The 18,380-nt window shown below is 48.9% G+C and overlaps 1 protein-coding gene across 3 annotated transcripts in view; it reads left to right on the top strand.

The window, feature by feature from the left end:
* MAP2K4 (mitogen-activated protein kinase kinase 4) overlaps nt 1–18,380 on the top strand; it is a 100,353-nt gene that overhangs the window by 71,123 nt on the left and 10,850 nt on the right. For all 3 annotated transcript variants that reach the window (XM_010579453.1, XM_010579455.1, XM_010579454.1), the window contains 3 exons: nt 5,117–5,236; nt 8,540–8,591; nt 9,007–9,134. In XM_010579453.1, the coding sequence (XP_010577755.1) occupies nt 5,117–5,236; nt 8,540–8,591; nt 9,007–9,134 (300 nt within the window). The remainder of the gene's footprint in view (nt 1–5,116; nt 5,237–8,539; nt 8,592–9,006; nt 9,135–18,380) is intronic.

The raw sequence follows: 18,380 nt of genomic DNA, 5'->3' as shown, positions 1-18,380 counted from the left end.
TGGGCAGGGACATCTTTTGCTAGATCAGATTGTCCAAAGCCCCATCCAGCCTGACCTTGAACACTTCTAGAGATGGGGCATCCACAACTTCTCTGAGCAACGTGTTCCAGTGTCTCACCACCCTCATTGTAAAATATGTCTTTTTTTATGTCCAAGCTAAATCTACCCTCTTTCTGTTTAAAGCCATTGCCCCTTGTCCTGTCACTACAGGCTCTGGTAAAAAGCGCGTCCCCATCTTTCTTGTAAGCCCCCTTTAAGCAGTGAAAAGCTGCGATAAGGTCTCCCTGGAGCCTTCTCTTCAGGCTGAACAACCCCAACTCTCTCAGCCTGTGTTCATGGCTGGTGCTCCAGCCCTCTGATCATTTTTGTGGCCCTCCTCTGGACTTGCTCTAACAGGTCCATGTCCTTCTTGTGCCGGGGACCTCAGAGCTGGATGCAGTACTCCAGGTGTGGTCTCACCAGAGCAGAGTGGAAGGGGAGATTTACCTCCCTTGACCTGCTGGCCATGCTTCTTTTTATGCAGCCCAGGATACCGTTGGCTTTCTGGGCTGCAAGCGCACATTACCAGCTAATGTCCAATTTTTCATCCACCAGTATCCCCAAGTCCTTCTCCTCAGGGCTGCTCTCAATCCATTCATCACCCAGCCTGTATTTGTGATTGGGATTGCCCCGACCCACATGCAGGAGGACCTTGCAGTTGGCCTTGCTGACCTTCATGAGGTTCACTCGGGCCCACCTCTCAAGCCTGCCAAGGTCCCTCTGGATGGCATCCCTTCCCTCCAGCATCTCAACCACTCCATACAGCTTGGTGTCGTCAGCAAACTTGCTGAGCGTGCACTCAATCCCCCTGTCTGTGTCACTGACAAAGATGTTAAAACAGCACTGGTCCCAATACTGACCCCTGAGGAACGCCACTTGTCTCTGGTCTCCATTTGGACATCGAGCCATTGATCACAACTCTTTGAGTGGGATTATCCAGCCAATTCCCTATCCACTGTGTGGTCCATCCATCAAATCCATATCTCTCCAATTTAGAGACAAGGGTGTCATGCGGGACAGGGTCAAATGCTTTTCACCAGTCCAGGTAGATGACATCAGTTGCTCTTCCCTTATCCACTAACCCTGTAACCTCGTCATAGAAGGCCACCAGATTTGTCAGGCATGATTTGCCCTTAGTGAAGCCATGTTGGCTGTCACCAGTCACCTCCTTGTTTTCCATGTGCCTTAGCATAGTTTCCAGGAGGATCTGCTCCATGATCTTGCCAGGCACAGAGGTGAGACTGATTGGCTTGTAGTTCCCTGGGTCTTCCTCTTTTACCGTTTTTAAAAATGGAGGTTATGTTTCCGCTTTTCCAGTCAGTGGGAAGTACCCCAGACTGACGTGATTTCTCAAATATGATGGATGGTGGCTCAGCCACTTCATCCACCAGTTCCCTCAGGACCTGCAGATGTATCTCATCAGGTCCCATGGACTTGTGCACCTTCAGGTTCCTTAGATGGTCTCGAACCTGGTCTTCTCCTACTGTGGGTGGTTCTTCATTCTCCCAGTCCCTGCCTTTGCTTTCTGCGACTTGGGTGGTGTGGCTGGAGCACTTGCTGGTGAAGACCGAGGCAAAAAAGTCATTGAGTACCTCAGCCTTCTCCATGTCCCGGGTAACCAGGTCTCCCATTTCCTTCTGAAGAGGGCCTGAATTTTCCCTAGTCTTCCTTTTATCACCAACTTATCTATAGAAGCTTTTCTTGTTGCCCTTGACATCCCTGGCCAGACTTAAATCTGTCAGGGCTTTAGTTTTCCTAACCTGATCCTTGGCTACTCAGACAATTTCTCTGTATTCCTGCCAGGCTACCTGTCCTTGCTTCTACCCTCTGTAGGCTTCCTTTTTGACTTCCTTTTGACTTCAGGGGAAGTGTCTTCCTTCTACTGGTCCTTGCAATTGCAAGCTTCAATTCTTCTGCATTATTGCCCTGCCTCCATTCTGTGTGTGCTGGTGGGGGAGTTTCTGGCTGTTTGGCCATGCTGTCTGTCTCTGCCCCAGGAGAAAGGTCTAGGCACTTCCTGCAGTCTGAGGTCTGCACTGCAGCCTCTCCCTTCAGCAGCTCCATCTGGGTGGAGGCATCAGCCACCGCTGGGGTAGATGGTGCAGACCCCCCAGCCGGAGCTGCAGCCTTTGCTCTCAGATGAGTGCCCACCATTCTGCATTGAGGGTCAGGGAGGATGAGTGCCCTTGACCTGTGCAGTTGGTCACAGAACAGTGCCTGGTTGCTGGGTTATGTGTACTTCAAGTCTCTCCTTTCAGCCAGTGCAATGTCCCTCCTTCTTCCAGGAGACCAAGTAAACCAAGTCTTTCCTTTGGTGCTTTTGATCCTGTACAGTTTTTTTATGCTTAAATTAACATTGGATAACAATTTATTGTACTTGTTCGAGTTTTCGGTAACACACGCATCCCAACGCTGCAGATGCACAAAGTATATTGTGAAGCTTTTGTTACAATAATGGCTCTAATAAGGTTGCATGTTGTTTCACTTCGATTTGCTTTTGCTGTACATCACCGGCCGTTGTAACCTGCGCAACTGAAGACACTCACAATATTGGTGTGATTGGACATAAATACAAGGCTTCAGGTGGTCGGTAATATACTGGCATTCTTGAAAAATCCAATCCCCTGCAGTCTAAGTACAATAACACAGGAATATAGCGCAGTACCAATTTATATATAAAGCTGGTCAAAACAGAAGCGATGTTTTGAATGATCCTGCAGCCAGTAGTGTAAGTCCGTGTTTGCTTTCAGTACAGTTACCTTGTAAGGGTCTGGTGTGGTTCCAGTTTCACCTCATGTATGCACATCACTAGCACTGGGTCCACGTTGCTTTCTCTGAGCCACTCTTGATAATATGGAAGTACCTCAACTGCACTTTGCATTTGTTGGCAGTGCTGAAAAGGGAAATTTTCTGCATGTGTTGCCTAAATTCATTTCTGCAGTTTAAATCTGAACAGGTCCTCAGCCATATTCATCCATAGCCAATCTTTTGTTCTCCAGCAGCCTGAGGTCACCTTTCTCCATGTCCTCTGAAACACCAGTCGTGTCCTCTTCCTGCTGCGCTGCACTTGTCTTTTTCACCATGGTGCCTCTGCCTCTGTGTCTGGCACAGCACCTTCTTGATCAGTCTCTTCTGCTTTGTTTTGGGTGAAATGCACGTTTTCTGGGCTCAGGCTTGTAGCAGCCATTTCTCTTGGGTGGATGACATTAGCTCCCGCTCTACCTTGTGCTGATGTAAAGCCTGGTGCCAAATGAGCAGTGTAAAATGGGGCTGCCCATGGCGCTGAACCCACAGTCTTCTTCTCCAGCCAGCCCACTAGTGGCTAAGCCCTTCCTAGGAAAGCAGATCCCCTCTTCTCAGAAGGGAGAGGCTCTCCACTTGGAGGCAGCATCCCTCCTTTGGAAGGAGGTGGTGGTGGATTCACTGTCAGCGAAGCAGCAGCATCTGTAATGCTGGTGGCATGTGGAATGCTTCCGGGCAGTTTCCTGCCTGTATTGCTGAAAACAGCCTTGCATGTGTGTGAGCAGCCCAAGACCAAGTGAGGTGGCACCTCTCCCTCTGCTTATACCAGCATGCAGTATTTGACACCACCTTTGCTGGGCACTTCTGTTCCTTCTAAACCAAGGATTTGGACTGGAGGCATCTTGGTGGATGCAGTTCTTTGGCTTGCGTTTCTCAGGAAGTCATTCTGAGTGGCAGAAAAGCCCTTTTTGGCTTTAAAACCTGTGGCTCTACAAGCTTTTCCATCAGCTAAATACAACTTGAGAATTGCCTCTGATTCTTATGAGCACTGGGGGATTGCTTCAAACAGAAATGACTTGGGTGTGCAGGATGGGAGCATGGGGCTTTGACACACCTCCAGCTCGTCCATACCCTAGGTTTTGTTTCTAATTTCTTTTCCATGTATTAACATAGAGTTTGCTTGGTTTGTGTTTTTTCTGGTCAGGAAGAATCTACCTTCTGTAGGATAATTACTTGGGGAAGTTTCTCCTGTATTTGTTGCTTCTATATATTATAGGAGTGTGCAGCTTAGTCATAACCAGACAGGCAGCCCAGGGCAGCACTACCTGCACAAGCTGCTGCTCCCTACACAAGTGTTTTAAGTGGTATTTAGCCAGGATGAGACAACCAGGCTAATGTACTCTGCTCTGCATGTAGTTTTTGACAGCTAATGCAGTTTTAACACTCATTGTGAAACAGCCTGTAGGAGATAGGTATGAGCATGTTGTTTCTGGTGAGGACAGGTCTAGTTCTAGTGTTTTAGTATTTCTAGCCATGAAGAGTTGCCTGAAGTGCGTTAGAGTCTACAGAAATAGCTCACACAAAGCCTTCTGTCATCCTCAACTGGAGCTAAAATGTTCGAAAAAATGGCTAAGCTGTCCATCACCATATGGTAGATATATACTAAAACAAAAGATGAAGTCCTTTTATATTGTGGGGATCCATTTCTCGTCCTCAGTGAATCCATTGTGAGCAGGTCGATTAACAGATCTCGGGAGAGTTTGATAAAAAGACATGTTATTCTCCTGTGGTAGTTAAGCTTAGCTTGATTTAACACAGGTAGTAGTATGTTTTACAATTTCCTGAGTTTAAATTGTTTAACTGTAAAGTGCAAATCAACAAACCCCCCCACATATTTGGGTTTATTTTCATTTTCTCTTGCTTAGATGACATCTCCGAATGTTGTGTGAAATGTCTTCTGTCCTCTGCAGGGTAGTCATAAACTGAAGGGATTTTTTTTAGTCTTACTGTGCATGCTGATGTTTCACTGTGCCTGCAGCTTTCTGGAGAGCCAAACTTTTTGAGACTTGGATTCATCTAGGTTCAGGCATCTAAAATGTAAAATTAGGTCTGTGCTGGTCAGCTAGATGCCTCTGCTGGTGAATGGAGTTGGGGAGAGGTGCGTATAGGGGCAAGTCTTCCATTGTTAAATTAATCAAGATGAATTCCACCCTTCCTGTCAAATGCATGTTGCTGCTAATGTATTTTGTTGGATTCAAGGGTTCTCTTTATGCTCTCTGGATTTTTGTTTCTCATTTTTATCTTGACAGTAACACAGATTCTTTTGTCTTTCCAGGGTGACTGTTGGATCTGTATGGAGCTCATGTCTACCTCGTTTGATAAGTTTTACAAATATGTATATAGTGTATTAGATGATGTTATTCCAGAAGAAATCCTAGGCAAAATCACTTTAGCTGTGAGTATTTTGTTAAACCTTTTTGTGTATGCTTTTGAAGCTAACGTGAAAATTTCAGATCTCTTTCACTCACATGTGAGAAAGCTGGTTGATCTGCACGCAGCAGAGCTTCTGCTGTTGTATTGCACCACGCTTTTAATGATCCTTGAGTATACTCTGAATTTTCCACAGTGTATTTCATGACGGAAAACCAGGTCCTGGGGTCTGTAGTCAGTTCATAAAGAGACCCCAGGACCAGCTTCCTGCTCTGTCTGCTTAAACATGGGCACCGACAGCATAGGCACCAACCCCCTCCTCAGGGATTGCTTCATGTGCACTTGTGGTTGCATCAGTGGAAACTGGACACAGGTCATCTCATCCCAAGGAAGGTGCCTAAAATAGACGAGCTGTCTCCCCTTCCCTTGTTTGTGAAGGGAACAAGGGATTGGGCATTTATAGCCAGGACATGTGAACCCCACCAAACTGTTTGAGAGTAAGGGTCCGGTCTCAGTGAATTGCCTACCCTCTCTCTCGAGTCATTGGGGAGAGGTTGGTGCCTCTGTGTGGGAGCTGAGTTCCCATCTCGTGGTGCCTTAGGTGGTGAAGTGAGATGAATCCCACCCAGGGTATCTGAGTGCAGCCCTGCTACATGAAGCCCACTGTCTCCCTTTAACGAGCCCTGTAAAATTATCCTTGGCTGTTGCAAAATGAGCCCTTAGTTGCTTAAACGCAAGGACAAGGCAACTGTAAAACAAACTTTTGGGTTTGGGCTATGAAGGAAGGTGTGTTGAAAGGTATCCCAAAATCTCTGTCCTGCTGCTGCCCATAAAAATGTCAGGCCTGTTGGATTTCTGCAAGGGATGCTGGGCCACTCCAGTCCAGAGAAACCTCTGGTAGCCTTGTGCAAAGGCTCCCGAAAGTAAAAGGGAGTCTTCAGCAGGTGGAGAACCTGGCTGATGTTTTCTTGTCTTACCGTGGAAGTCCTGGCCCAATAAAAAGTCAAGACCAAGCCAAACGAGTTAGTTTAGCAAGGCTGCTGGAAGATGAAAAGCTGCAGAAGTGGAGCACCATTCAGGAGTAGTGGGGAAAATGTGAGCAAATGCTGGAGCCGTGCCACGTTGGTGACAGATGGGCAAACTGCCTCTGCATCAGCTCCAGCAGGTGAATGCCGCAGTAAGCTGATGTCCTGAGCTGTCAGAGTGATGGGATGGTGCTCAACAAGTCGCAAACCCTGACATCTTGAAAGAATATGCGCAAATTCTGCTCAGGGCCAGATCTTTGGAGAAAACCTTCTTCACTCTTCTTAGGGGCATCTTTATAAAATGTTGAGCCTACCTGGACCTGCTGCCATTTCTTACAGATAACAGGCTGCCTCGACGGCTCATGCACTGTCATGTATTTAGACGTTTATAGCCAAGACTGAAAATCCTATCAAAGGCAGCTGATGGCTGTTTTGCAGCCCATGGGATGCATCATCTTACCACCAACCACCTAAATGCATTACTGTCCAAAGCAAGGCTTGAGATGTAGACAAGAGATGGCTCGATAAGGTCTGTCCTTCCAGAGTAGTCTGCTTGGAGTTACATGTAATTCTGGGGGGGGGGGGGAGAGAAGGAGATCCTTTTAGGGTTTGCAGGGTATTAGAGACACAATGGCCCACATTTTGGCTCAGACAGACCTTGCAAGGTGTTTGCCTGATTAAGATGGGTTGGACATAGACTTGAAATGTGCTTTGAAGCTCTCAAAGGGAGTTTCTCTACTTACCCTGTGCAGATAGCAAGCTGTGAAAGCGCACCAAAGCTTTAACTCCTAGCCAGGAAAATGGCCACATTGGTTGTTGCTGACCTGGGACTGAGTGATGGATTGACTGAGTAATCTAAAATTTTCCATACCTGATACCCACAAGAAGATCTGAGGATGAGAAGCCCAGTTGTGCTGTGTAGGAGGTCGTGGGCTGCTCGTTGAACGCTACTCTCCTTCCTTCATGCTGCACCTGAAGGCAGCCCAGCCCCAGCAGCTCCCAAGGGAGGTCCTCTGCACAGACTGGCTTTAGGAGCTAAGACGGATTCTGATTAGATCTTGTGGTCTAGGGTTCATTTCTGTCCACTTTTTTCTAGAAAACAAATGAGGAACAGCATTTAATAACTCTAGTATGAGAATACTGGCCCTAAGGATCTTAAACCTTGAGGGCATCCAGGTCCAGAAGGTCTACATGTACACTACCCTGGTAGCCCCATCATGTGCAGGTGGGGTATGTGCTGCAGCTCACAGCTCGGTGTGCTCCACCAACCACCCTATATTTCATGTTAGAGCTCTTTTACCCCAGGTTGAAGAGCTGTGGGCTTCTGCTTCACCCGCTTGAGGGTGGGGGCAGAAGCCTTTGGCAGGGTGAGCTTGGATTTAAACCAACATTCACTAAAATAAAAGCTGGCTTTCTCTTGCTGAAGCTCAGGTCCAAGGAGGCCATCCAGGTTCATTCCACTGTGGGCCTGCCTAAAAATCAGTTGATGCTGTTGTTCAGAGAGACGTAGTAGCTTCTGCTGCCAGAGCAGAAACCTGCAGTGGAGGACCAAGGTGGGCGGTGAGGAGGAGACAGCACTTCAGCTGCCTCAGAGCCTGCCAGAGCTTTTAATTACCTAAACAATTGAACATGGGGTTGGGCAAGCAGGAAGGACCAGTCTCTGGGAGTTGTTCCTCGGTGCTAGACTTCATCCTTAGAGTAGCACAGCTTCAGAGAGCTTTGCAGCACAACACGATCACCTTCTTGCCATCATCTTCAAGGCAGTCTTTTGGTCATAGGTTTTGATGATCTTTTCAGCAAAAGCAAAACGAATTAAAATAGTGAACTTTCAGGGTTGGTTTTTTTTAAATCATCCTGTGAAATCAGGCTCCCTAAGTGTCTCTTAATGGTGAATGATAAAATCAGAACAGCCTCTGCTGCTCCCCACACTGTTTCTGCTCAGCCAGTGGAATAGGAACAGTTGTTACCTGCTGAAAAAGTACAGCATAGGGTTTGAAATAAGTTATTACTTAAGATAATTAACATCAGAAATTGCGTGACTTCACCCCTTGCTCCCCTCTCCCAGAGTGTGATCTTTCTAGGTTACAGGTGGTATATGTTTACTTAAGCACATGCCCTCTCTTATTTCACCTTCTGTTTGCAGGAAAGATTGGGAGAAAAATGCTTTTATTACATGGCATATTACAGCATTGATATCTCGACATATTAAATGCTTTTTCCCCCTGTTCTTGGTGCTCCAGAAGTTTAATAATCACAGGAATCTGAGGACATTTGCTTATTTTTCATCTGTTTTTCTTTCCTAGACTGTGAAAGCACTAAACCACTTAAAAGAAAACTTGAAAATCATTCACAGAGGTGAGTTCATGTCTTCTTGCCTACAAAAATAATTGCAAGAATTTTAAGCAGCCTTTGCTTCAAGTCAAAGTGTAATTAGCATGTGTAGTACTGTGAGTGTGAGTACAGGTTTTGCACAGGTGTGTCCCCAGTGGCTGTTTCATTGCCCTTTTGGTCTGTGCTTTTCCATAAAAGCATGATTTCAAGGTGGTTGGGTGTCTGCCTCTGCCTCCGGGCACGTGGCATCTTTGGGGCTGGCTCCATCTCCTCTTGCTCCCAGTCAGGACCCTCAGCGGCAGTGAGAGCATCCAGTCACCGCCCACCAAGGGGCAATGGCAATTGTGCAGCACTGCCAGTGTTGATTCTCTGCAGCTGCTGTTCTTGAAATTGAAACCTCCAGCTGTGACTTACTGATTTAAATTTCTTTGCCTTGCAGACATCAAACCTTCCAATATTCTTCTGGACAGAAATGGAAACATTAAACTCTGTGACTTCGGCATTAGTGGGCAGCTTGTGGACTCCATTGCCAAAACGCGGGATGCAGGGTGCCGGCCGTACATGGCGGTGAGTGGGGATGAGCTGGACAGCGGGGAGCTGGCATGGCTGTGGGCTGTGCAGGATCTTACCCTCCTTTGGCAGGCCTGGCTGAGCATGGGCCTGCCTGTCATCTGACTGAAGTGTCAGCCTGTTTCCCGTGGGATGAGCACCCCCTTCCCAGATGAAACTGAGCTCTGGAGTGAGCGCTGCTGCTGGCAGTGTCAGTGAAGGCATCCAGGCTGTGGCACAGTGACCAAATTCCCTTTTTTTTAACTGGGTTCCTCTGCTGCTGCCAGTGCTGTGGTGCTGGAGTGGAGAGCTTCTCTGTGCCTTCCAGCAGTGCCTGCTCATGCTCCAAAACAAACACTACATGGGGGGAGGCAGTGCCGTTGGGGTGTGGGTTTTTCTTGGTCTGCAAGAAATCCATTTGCTACGGTAAGATTATGTCACAGGAGTTATTGCAGAGCGGAATTATAGTGATTTTTGCAAACCACTTTAATTCCAAAGTGTGCTGTAACTTAATTCCAGGAGAATGTGATTCTGGAGAGCAGCGGTAACAGAGCAGCTGCATGGAAATCGCTCGGGCTGAGCTGTGGCTCCTGGGAGTCTGTCCTGTTTGTTTGCTTCCCTCCCCCTCCCAGGGAGAAAAACTGTGGTGGTGATTTTTGAAGCTGTATGAGGGTTTTAAACACTTTGCATTGTGCTGCGTCTCTTGGTTTCATGTGAGCTGAGGATACCTTGTGCAGGGAGCTGCGTGTCTGCTGCTGTCAATGTAACTTTCATTTCAGTGGATATATTTAACTCTCATTGCTTATCTCATGGCTCTATATGCTGAAAAATACTGTTTTCTGAACTCTTTTTATCTACCACCAAGGAAACAAAAAAGGAGTATCTCTGTCTTTTAAGGTACAGTGCCCATCTGGTCCAGGTAATGATTCTCATATGGCTTTTGTCTAAATGTGGTGTCCAAGGCAAAACCTGTCTGTGCCAATTCTGATCTGTGCAAGCACAGAGTCTGAATTTTGGAGCATTTGACCTTTTCTTTTCACTGTCCTCATAGCAGAGCTAGTTACTCAATGAGCTGGACAGAATATTACAGATGAGTTCTGTTATTGGAGACCAGGACTGTGGTACAGCAAAGTCTGTGCAAGCTCCAGACCTCTGTAACGTAGTGAAACGGGGCAGTTTGTTTAAATAAAGACCTTGTGAGGCTGCAGAGAGGGCAGAGGCATGTCTCTGCTCTGAGCAGTTTTGGCAAGTGCATGGAGCTCCCCGCAGGGAAGAGGATCAGTCAGAGCTGCCCAATTTGTTGTGTTGGTGGGGCATGGGATGCTTAGGGCAGCAGCAAAGAGAGGTGCCCCAGGAGGGGATGGGAGCCAGTGCAGTCTGAGCTAGCCTGACCCAAGGCTGGGTATTTGCATCTCAGTCTGCAGGCACTTCTGATAGCATCTATCCATGGAGTTACGGCTCTTGTTGACTTTTTCCTATCCTCTGAGATGTGTATCAGGTCTGTAAGTAGGGCTCTTGAAAAATTGCTCTCTCCTTTTCCCCTCCCAAGTTCAGTGGGCTATAATTACAGGAATTAATGTTCCCACTTTTTCTTAGAACCGTGGGTAGATGGTTAGCTTTGCTCAGGCTGTTGGTTTAGTTACGATATGACAGTTACTGGCATGTCTGTAAATAGCTGCGCTGCTTCATTTCCCCTGGGATTTGGGTGGGTGAGTGCTTCCGATAGCTCCTTGGTTTTCCTCCCTGTCTGTGCATATGTGCTCTGCTCTGGAATTTGTGGATCTCCATCACCAGCTCCAGACTCTGGTGGATTTTTAAGTGAGCAAAAGTGTTTCAATTCAGTTTGTGTTTTTAAGAGGCTTGGCATGGTACATGGTTTGCGGGACAAGCCAGCAGCTGGCAAGTGGTGTGGGAGACGGCTGGCCTCTTCCCTTCTGCTCTCCTGATTCAGTGACTCCTCTCCAAGTACATGAGCCTTTCCACGTACCGGGAAGCGTGGGAAATGGGGAGATGTCCCCAGCACGCAGGCTCATCTGCCAGCTCCTTCTCCAAGCCAGCAGAGGCTGATGGCTGTAGTGATGCTGTGATCAAACCTGAATATACCTGGGAAGCAGTCAGGCCAGTCACACTCCTTTCAAAAGGAAGACAGTGTTATTTTTTTTCAGTGTAAAACAGGAAAAGGGCATTAGCTGTGTTCAGCCAGGGAGGGTCTGATAAGGGCTGCTGGATGATGCTCCCTGATGATGAGAGCGTGTTGCTCTGCAAGGCCCACTTGGCCCGTGGCACTTGCAGTAATTCTTGTAGCATGAGCACTTGCCCACTGAAGGGACCTGGTAACACTGTGTTCACTGGACCTAGGTCCCCAAGTAGCCATTGGTAACAGTAACGTTGGATGTCAGTCAGCTTGACTGTGAGCAGTCTGATTAGGCAGCAGGAGCCATGTCCAGCTGCTAAGCAAGTGCTGCGTGGCTTAACCAAATTGTTAGAGCTGCCACAGAAAGCAGCATATCAGCCTTGGAGCTGCCAGTGCTGGAGAAGTCGTTTTGCTTTTGGCTTTGAATTCCCCTGCAATCGTTATATTGAGTAAAGGCATACATGTTGATGCCTTGTGTTCTCTGAAAGACAGAAAGGAAAGACCGAGCCCCTGTGCTGCCCCAGGTGGCAGCCAGCCCCCGGAGCAGACTGGGCTCTTTGCTGAGCCCTCCAGAGACCTGTGCCGATGCCAGCATTCTGTGTTTGCTCTAGGTGAGGTTTCACAGCATGCTCACGGCAGCTGTAAACCAGCAGTGGGGCTGAGATTGCTCCCGGCCAGCCCGTTGTCCACCCCCTCTACTGCTCCCTGGCGATCCCTGCATTGCCTCTTGCTGTGGCGGGTGCTGCTGATTTGGGTGGGAGGGGAGGCTGTGTGAGCCATGCTGAAGCTGGTGGTCCTTGTGGCATTGCTGCTTTTTGCCTATTTAATGCTCATGTGAACCCAGTTTCTGTGTCAGAGAGGAGGGATGAGACTGGAAGCGCCTGGTTTAGGTAGGGGAGGACCCAGCCAGCATGAGGATGGATGTCCTGCCCTGCCCTGCTCCTTTGGGACCCCTCCAGGGGCAGAGTTTGATGGTGTCACATGTGTCCTTGGTCCCTCAGGTCCTTTTCCCAGGTCACCTGGGAGCTGCCCGCTGCAAGCTGCAGCAGTGCCTGAGTGCCAGTGCCCTGTGCCGCTTTGCCCACCCTCCCCAGGGCTGCCCGCTGGGCTCTCCCTGAAGAATTGTCAAGATGAGGGGGTGGACAAGGGGATGTACAGTGCTGCAGTGTACAGAGCAGCCTTCTTGGTGCTAATGCATGATCTGTGACCCAGCAAACACAGTTCTGCTTGTCCCTGCCTATGCAGGAGTAGAGGGCCAGTGCAGAGCCCTGTCGCTGCAGTGCTGCTGCAGACGAGTGCTCAGGATGTGTTTCCTGCTCATCATTTCTCCCTGGTGAAGATGGGCAGTCGCTGCTGGCCTCAACATCCAGGGCTGGGTGGAGGCTGTGTCCCTGTGCTCGGATGGCTCATGCAGAGTTCAGGCCATGCACGGAAAAGGGAAAATTCCCAAAGCAGGTGACAGAGATGGCTCTAAGCCGGGCTCTTCCAGCCTCCCTGTGCACATGGAGGGGAGAGGCTGCAGGGATGCAGGAGCTCTCTGAATCCTTTACCCAAGCAGAGTTGCAGCAAGAGCCTCTGTTTCAGCTTCACATTCCTGACCCAATGCCCAGGTTTTCATCAGGCTCAGTCATTCATTTATCTGAACAGGCAGGCTGTTGGTTTGAATTCATGCAGCTAAAATCCTTTTGGATGCTCCTGAATATTGCTGTGTGTTGGACTTTTTTTTTTTTTTTTCCTGAATCTTGGCACCCAGCCATAATTTTTATGACTGAGAAAACGAATCTGGGAGGAGACTGGGAGACATGTGGCACCGTCCCTCTGCAAGCAGCGCAGACTGGATCCAGGCTCTGCCGCCTGCGGCGTAGCGAATGCTGGGGGAGATGCCTGAGCTCTGAGCACAGCCCTCTCTGCTCGTGTGCTGCTGCTGTCACCCTCGTGCTTCAGGGGTTTCAGCTGAGAACATAACCTCCACTTACTCATTCACCGACTAAAATTGTCTGTGAGGTTCGCCCAGCGTGGGACTTCTCCAGTCCAAACTTGGCTCCTTACATCACGCGGCGCAGAGCCCATGCCGAGCAGCTCCACTGCAGCACTGAGCTCATGTCTTTGCATTGGCGCTTCCACCCCCATCCTGCCGGGGACGCAGCAGGACAGGATTTTCCTCCTCGCCCGTTTAGATGCTTGTCTGCACAGGCAGTTTATATAAACCTGGGGAAGCATGTCAGCAGCTGCCTGTGTAAGCAGACCACTCAGCCAGAAGTATTGCGGGCAGGATGTGAGTTTTGTGGAGGGGAGTATTGAAACAGGGGAAAAAAGTCATTTTGGCCACTGGGATTTACGTTGGAAGTGCCTAAAAGTCAGGTTTGGGAGATCGTTGCCCTTGGGAGGCATTGGAGGTTCAGCTGGAAACAGCAGGCTGCTCCTGCTTGCCATGGGTTTGCTCTGCGTGGGGCATGGTTGGCTGTGCTGGGGTGGCCCATGGTAGCCCCTGCAGCTGTGATTAGCTGAGAGGTGGCTAATTGGAAGCCATAAATAGCAGAACATGATCATCAGGGCAGTGAAGATGCAGAGAGGGATGGATGAGGCTCCTTAGGGCAGGGTCAGGTGTGGGGAGAAGGGAGCGAAGGGTTTTGCAGGCCCCAGGTCTGCAGGCGTGACCCTCCTGTCCTCCCTGAGCCTGTTTGGCTCTCGCCACTCGTGTGGGTGAGGCTGGGGGGGGGATTCTGCTTCAGGAGTACCCACAGGGATTTGCAGGGGGATTCTCCACCCCTGTGCCGAGCCTTTTTCTACCAAGCATGGGAGCGCCCTGCATGCCTGCCGCACGCTCGGCGCAGGCTGGGGGGCTGCTGGAGCCGCTCGGCAGCACCCCGACCTCCCCTGACAGCTACCCTGGCACTGCTGTCTGGATGCAACCGAGTCCGGCCTCCGCCTCCTCCATCTGTTCCCTGCTGCGGCGTGACCCTTGGCAGTGGAGCAGGCAGGGCACGAGGGCCGTGGCAGGAGGGTTCAGGACCACGTACTCAAACCTTCGTGGAGCTCCTATTTCCCATAATGTGGGAAGGACCGGGGTCAGGACTGGACATGGGGGGTGAGGGCTGTGCTTTACAGGTGCAAACTTTCGCAGGTGATGAGGCCAGAAGGAGAGACAATTGAACGCAGCTAGGGAAGCCTCCTGATCCTGTACCCAGACCAACAGCTTCTGACTGAATGGAAGAGATCTTTAAGAAAGAGAAAACATATTTTAAGGCTCAAACTACTAGTGACTCCAGCCTGGCCCTATCTGAGTTATGATATTCACCTTTGCTGATGGCCACCTGCATTTTGTTATGCTTGATTTCTGGTTAGGACGTGTGTAACTTCATCTGTAGACACCCTCTCGGTTCCCTTTCTCTGCTGCATCATATTGTCCTCTACGATCGGAAGTCACCCCCTTGCACTGCCTCCTGCTGGACTCCTTTTCTTTTCAGTATGTGTTTGAAGGCTTGCCTGTTGGTTAGGCATTCAGGCTATGGAAAAATCACTGGGCTCCCTACAATTCAGTCCTTTGTAACTACCTACTTCAAGGACTTCTAGAGCATGCCCACCAAAATTGCAGGCCCTCGGTGAGGTTCTGTGACAAAGTTACATAGCAGGGCTGAAATGATACCTTACAGCCCTCCAAAACTGCTGCCGCTCTGGAGCTTGGCCCTGTTAACCTAATACAGTTCTTGGAAGCAGCAGTGGGGATGGCACTGAGGGGATGTGTCTGGGGTACTGGAGGGTGGCCTTCCAAAACAAAGCCAGATGGAGACCTCCAAAGTCCTGAGTTAAAGATGGCCTCTTCAAGTGCTGGAGAATTTACCATAGGGCCCATGAATTTGTCCTGGTCATTCATTATGCTCCTAATACTATATTTTTAATACAAGTAAGTCTTGTTTTAATGGATGGCTCTGGGCTCTTGTTTCTACATCATTTGCAGAATTAAGCAGTCCTTTACTTGCCACAGCCTCTTTCCCCAGGAGGTGCTTACTGACTCTGATGTAGTCGCCTCTTAAGCTTTTCTTTGAGGAGATTAGGGACTGAGCAGCTTATGCCCTTAAGGCAGATTGGATTGTATTATATGGCTGTGCTATAACCCCCCCCATTTTTTTAGCATCCTTTTACAAACGTAGACCCTGAAATTGAGCAAGCTTCCAGTGTTTGTATCTCCTGTGGAGTGTATAATAAGAGCAGCGGTTCCTAGCACATCATCCCAGCTACACGCCTTTAATATTGATGGTCTTCTGGGATTTCATGCTCTCTTGTCCTTTTCTAGGAGCCTGTCTGTCACCCCAGAGTGCTGCTTTTTCTGTGTCTGGTTGAGTGAGTCAGCATCCAGCCAGAGCCCAGCTTACCAAACATTCAAATCACACTAGTTCTTCAGGAACCCTTATTTATCACACTAGCAATATTTTTATAATATGCAGAATTTAGCAACACTAATTTTGTATTTTCTTGGATATTATTAGCAGTAGGCCAAGGAAGGTCACCTGTGAGGTCCCATTATAAATCCTTCCTTTCCCACTCAGTAGAGTCCTTTTAATACCAGTTACATTCTGAACTCTATCAGTGAAGCCATTTACTACTGCAAATTACTGATGCTTGATTTAGTTGCAGTCCACACAATGCACTGCACTAGTCCAAGTTTACTGCAGCCACACATTTAACTTTTTTAACAAGATGAATAAGGTAGTTGAGAATATGCTGTGCTAAGCCCAACAGGACCTCGCTGCCTTCATTAATGTTCCTGCCAATCCTCCTGTGCCTAGCAAGTGTCCCCCGTCCACCAGTCCATCACATTTCTGCGATCTTCCTGATTTTGAGATCAAGGAATTCAAATGCTGTTAGGAAAGCCAGCTGGGAGGGGATGGTAATCTCATGCGAACGGAAACCAGTGCCTCCACCTGGAAAATGCTGCTAGAGAAGTTTTTAAATGAAACATTCTCTCAGAGTAAATATGTAAAGGAAATAGGAGGGGAGGAAAGGCCATTCTCTAGAAACATGATCTCTGCTGATAATCTCTGTGCAGCCACAGGCTTCGTGGCTGACCTGGGCAAGAGGGAGGGACAGGAAATCAAAGAACTGGGGATTTTGGAAGGAATGTCTGAATTCAAAAGTCCAAGCAGGGATGAATATTTTGGCTGGAGTATTTTTTGACAATACTACTCCTATCTCCTGTGTAGGTGTAGAAGTAACAGTGTTATTGCTGCTGTCCTAGAGGTGGTAGACTGAGGAGCAGGGGGAAGCTGCGGGTCTACCTAGCCAGCACAGACAGAAGAACCCGTGCTGTCCACTTCCCTGTCAGCTCCTCCACCCATCACACTGTGTGTCCTTTGCTCTGCTGCCTCACACCCTGGCTGAGGAGCTGTGTCTCCTCCTGCAGCTAGGGTAGGCTGCTGCATAGGATGCTGCACGACCCCTGTAGCGATTGGCGCTGTGATACAAGCCCAGAAAAAACAAAGCGTTAATAGCTTTTTCATCGACCACCTAGTACTGGAGGGGCGGGTATAACCTTAGAAAAGCCTTTGCCCAACACAGTGTGACTGTGATGCCTCACTTGCTCGTGTGAATGACTCACATGTGTGCTTTTAGACCCAGGCTTTTGCAGCACTGAGGTCACCTTCTGTGAGCTCCTACGTGCCCAGGAGGAGATCCAGAAACCTTATTAGGCTTCACTGCACATAAAAATTGAGGTCCACGTGAAATTAGACACCTCACCTCTTTAGCAGCCAGTAGAAGAATTCGGTGTCACCAAAGGGAGATCGCTGTCATCTGTGGGAGATCGCTGTCACCTAAGGGAGAGCCTCTGAAAATTCCTGTAGAGCAGAGCAGGAGCGAGCAGATGGATTTTCACATCTGTTTGGAGCTCCAGCACCTACTGTAGGGCTGCATCTTGGGCACCGAGGTCTGCTTGAGAACCAGCATGGCAAGTCCCCAAGGACAGTCACCTCACAGAGCAGACTGCCTCTTTTCTGGGAGATGGTGGTCATGTTCACAGGGCTGGTAGTGAGCATCTCCTGGGGAGGTGAGCAGTCAGGCTCTTCCTCAGCCTTACAGGGTCTGAACTGCCAACCCAGGTCTGTAGGGAAGTCAGGGAAGGGACTTGCAGGAATGATACATCTGGAGGTCTCAGTGAGCAGATGAGAGGGAGCTGCACGCAGCATCCTTGCACTCTGGAGGAGGAGGAGACGGGAGAAGCAGGTCCGAGAGCCCAGCGAGTCAGTGCCTCCTTGCCTGTCCTGCGATGTGCCCATCACTTACATCCCAGCCTGGGCCGTGCTGTGACACTAACGCTGGCCATCACTCTGTGCTCCGGTTGAGTGTCCGAGAGGCCTGTGTAGGGGAGAGCCCTTAAGGAAGAAAAACTTGTTTTTCACTGTAGGAATATTCATGAGAAATACAGCAATGCGCAAAGTGAATGACAACATTTTCCTTTACTGAACAGCAGAAGAATTTCCCAAACTAGTTATTTATGGTCCTAAAGATGGTTTCCATTGCTGTTGCACAACCCTGCAGGCAGCTGTTCAGAGACATTGCTCCTTTCCTTGCTGTGGCTTCAGTTTGGAGTTGGCCCCGAGAGCCAAGTCACTTGGGCAGTGACAGATACTTCTTTGAGCACTTGCTGAGCCCCCTCACAGGGCACTGCCACCCAAATGAGAAAGCCATGGTAATGGGGTCACCACCGTGGGAGAGATGGCATTTTTGTCTTGAGCATCCCTAACAAATACACATGTGGTATTTCAGTTAATACAACAGCAGAATAGCATGCTAGGGAGCCATGGCTCTTGCGTGCAAGACTTGTAGCCAGTTTGTGTCAGAGCAGTGAATGTCTGTTAACTCTGGCTGTCCCAGTTTGTAGCTCACTGTCTGGTTTGCAGCTGAATTTGGTGCAGATGATGCTGCAGCCCGCACAGCCCTGCTTCCAGCTGTGCAGTGCTTTACCTTGTTCCTGCCATAAGCCAAAGCCAGGGAGGTCCCTGGACTTCATTCATTTCACATGTTTTTTAGTACGAGAAGATAAGTCTCCAATGCAGCCTGGTAGCTTCCATCTTGCATCTGTCCATTCCCATGGTTGGAGCAGAGGGAGAGTTTGTATCATGTAGATTTTGTTC

The sequence above is a fragment of the Haliaeetus leucocephalus genome, unplaced genomic scaffold (genome assembly GCF_000737465.1).
Source record: "Haliaeetus leucocephalus isolate CR32 unplaced genomic scaffold, Haliaeetus_leucocephalus-4.0 Scaffold657, whole genome shotgun sequence".
NCBI lineage: Eukaryota > Metazoa > Chordata > Aves > Accipitriformes > Accipitridae > Haliaeetus > Haliaeetus leucocephalus.
This window is presented reverse-complemented; position numbering and strand designations above follow the sequence as displayed.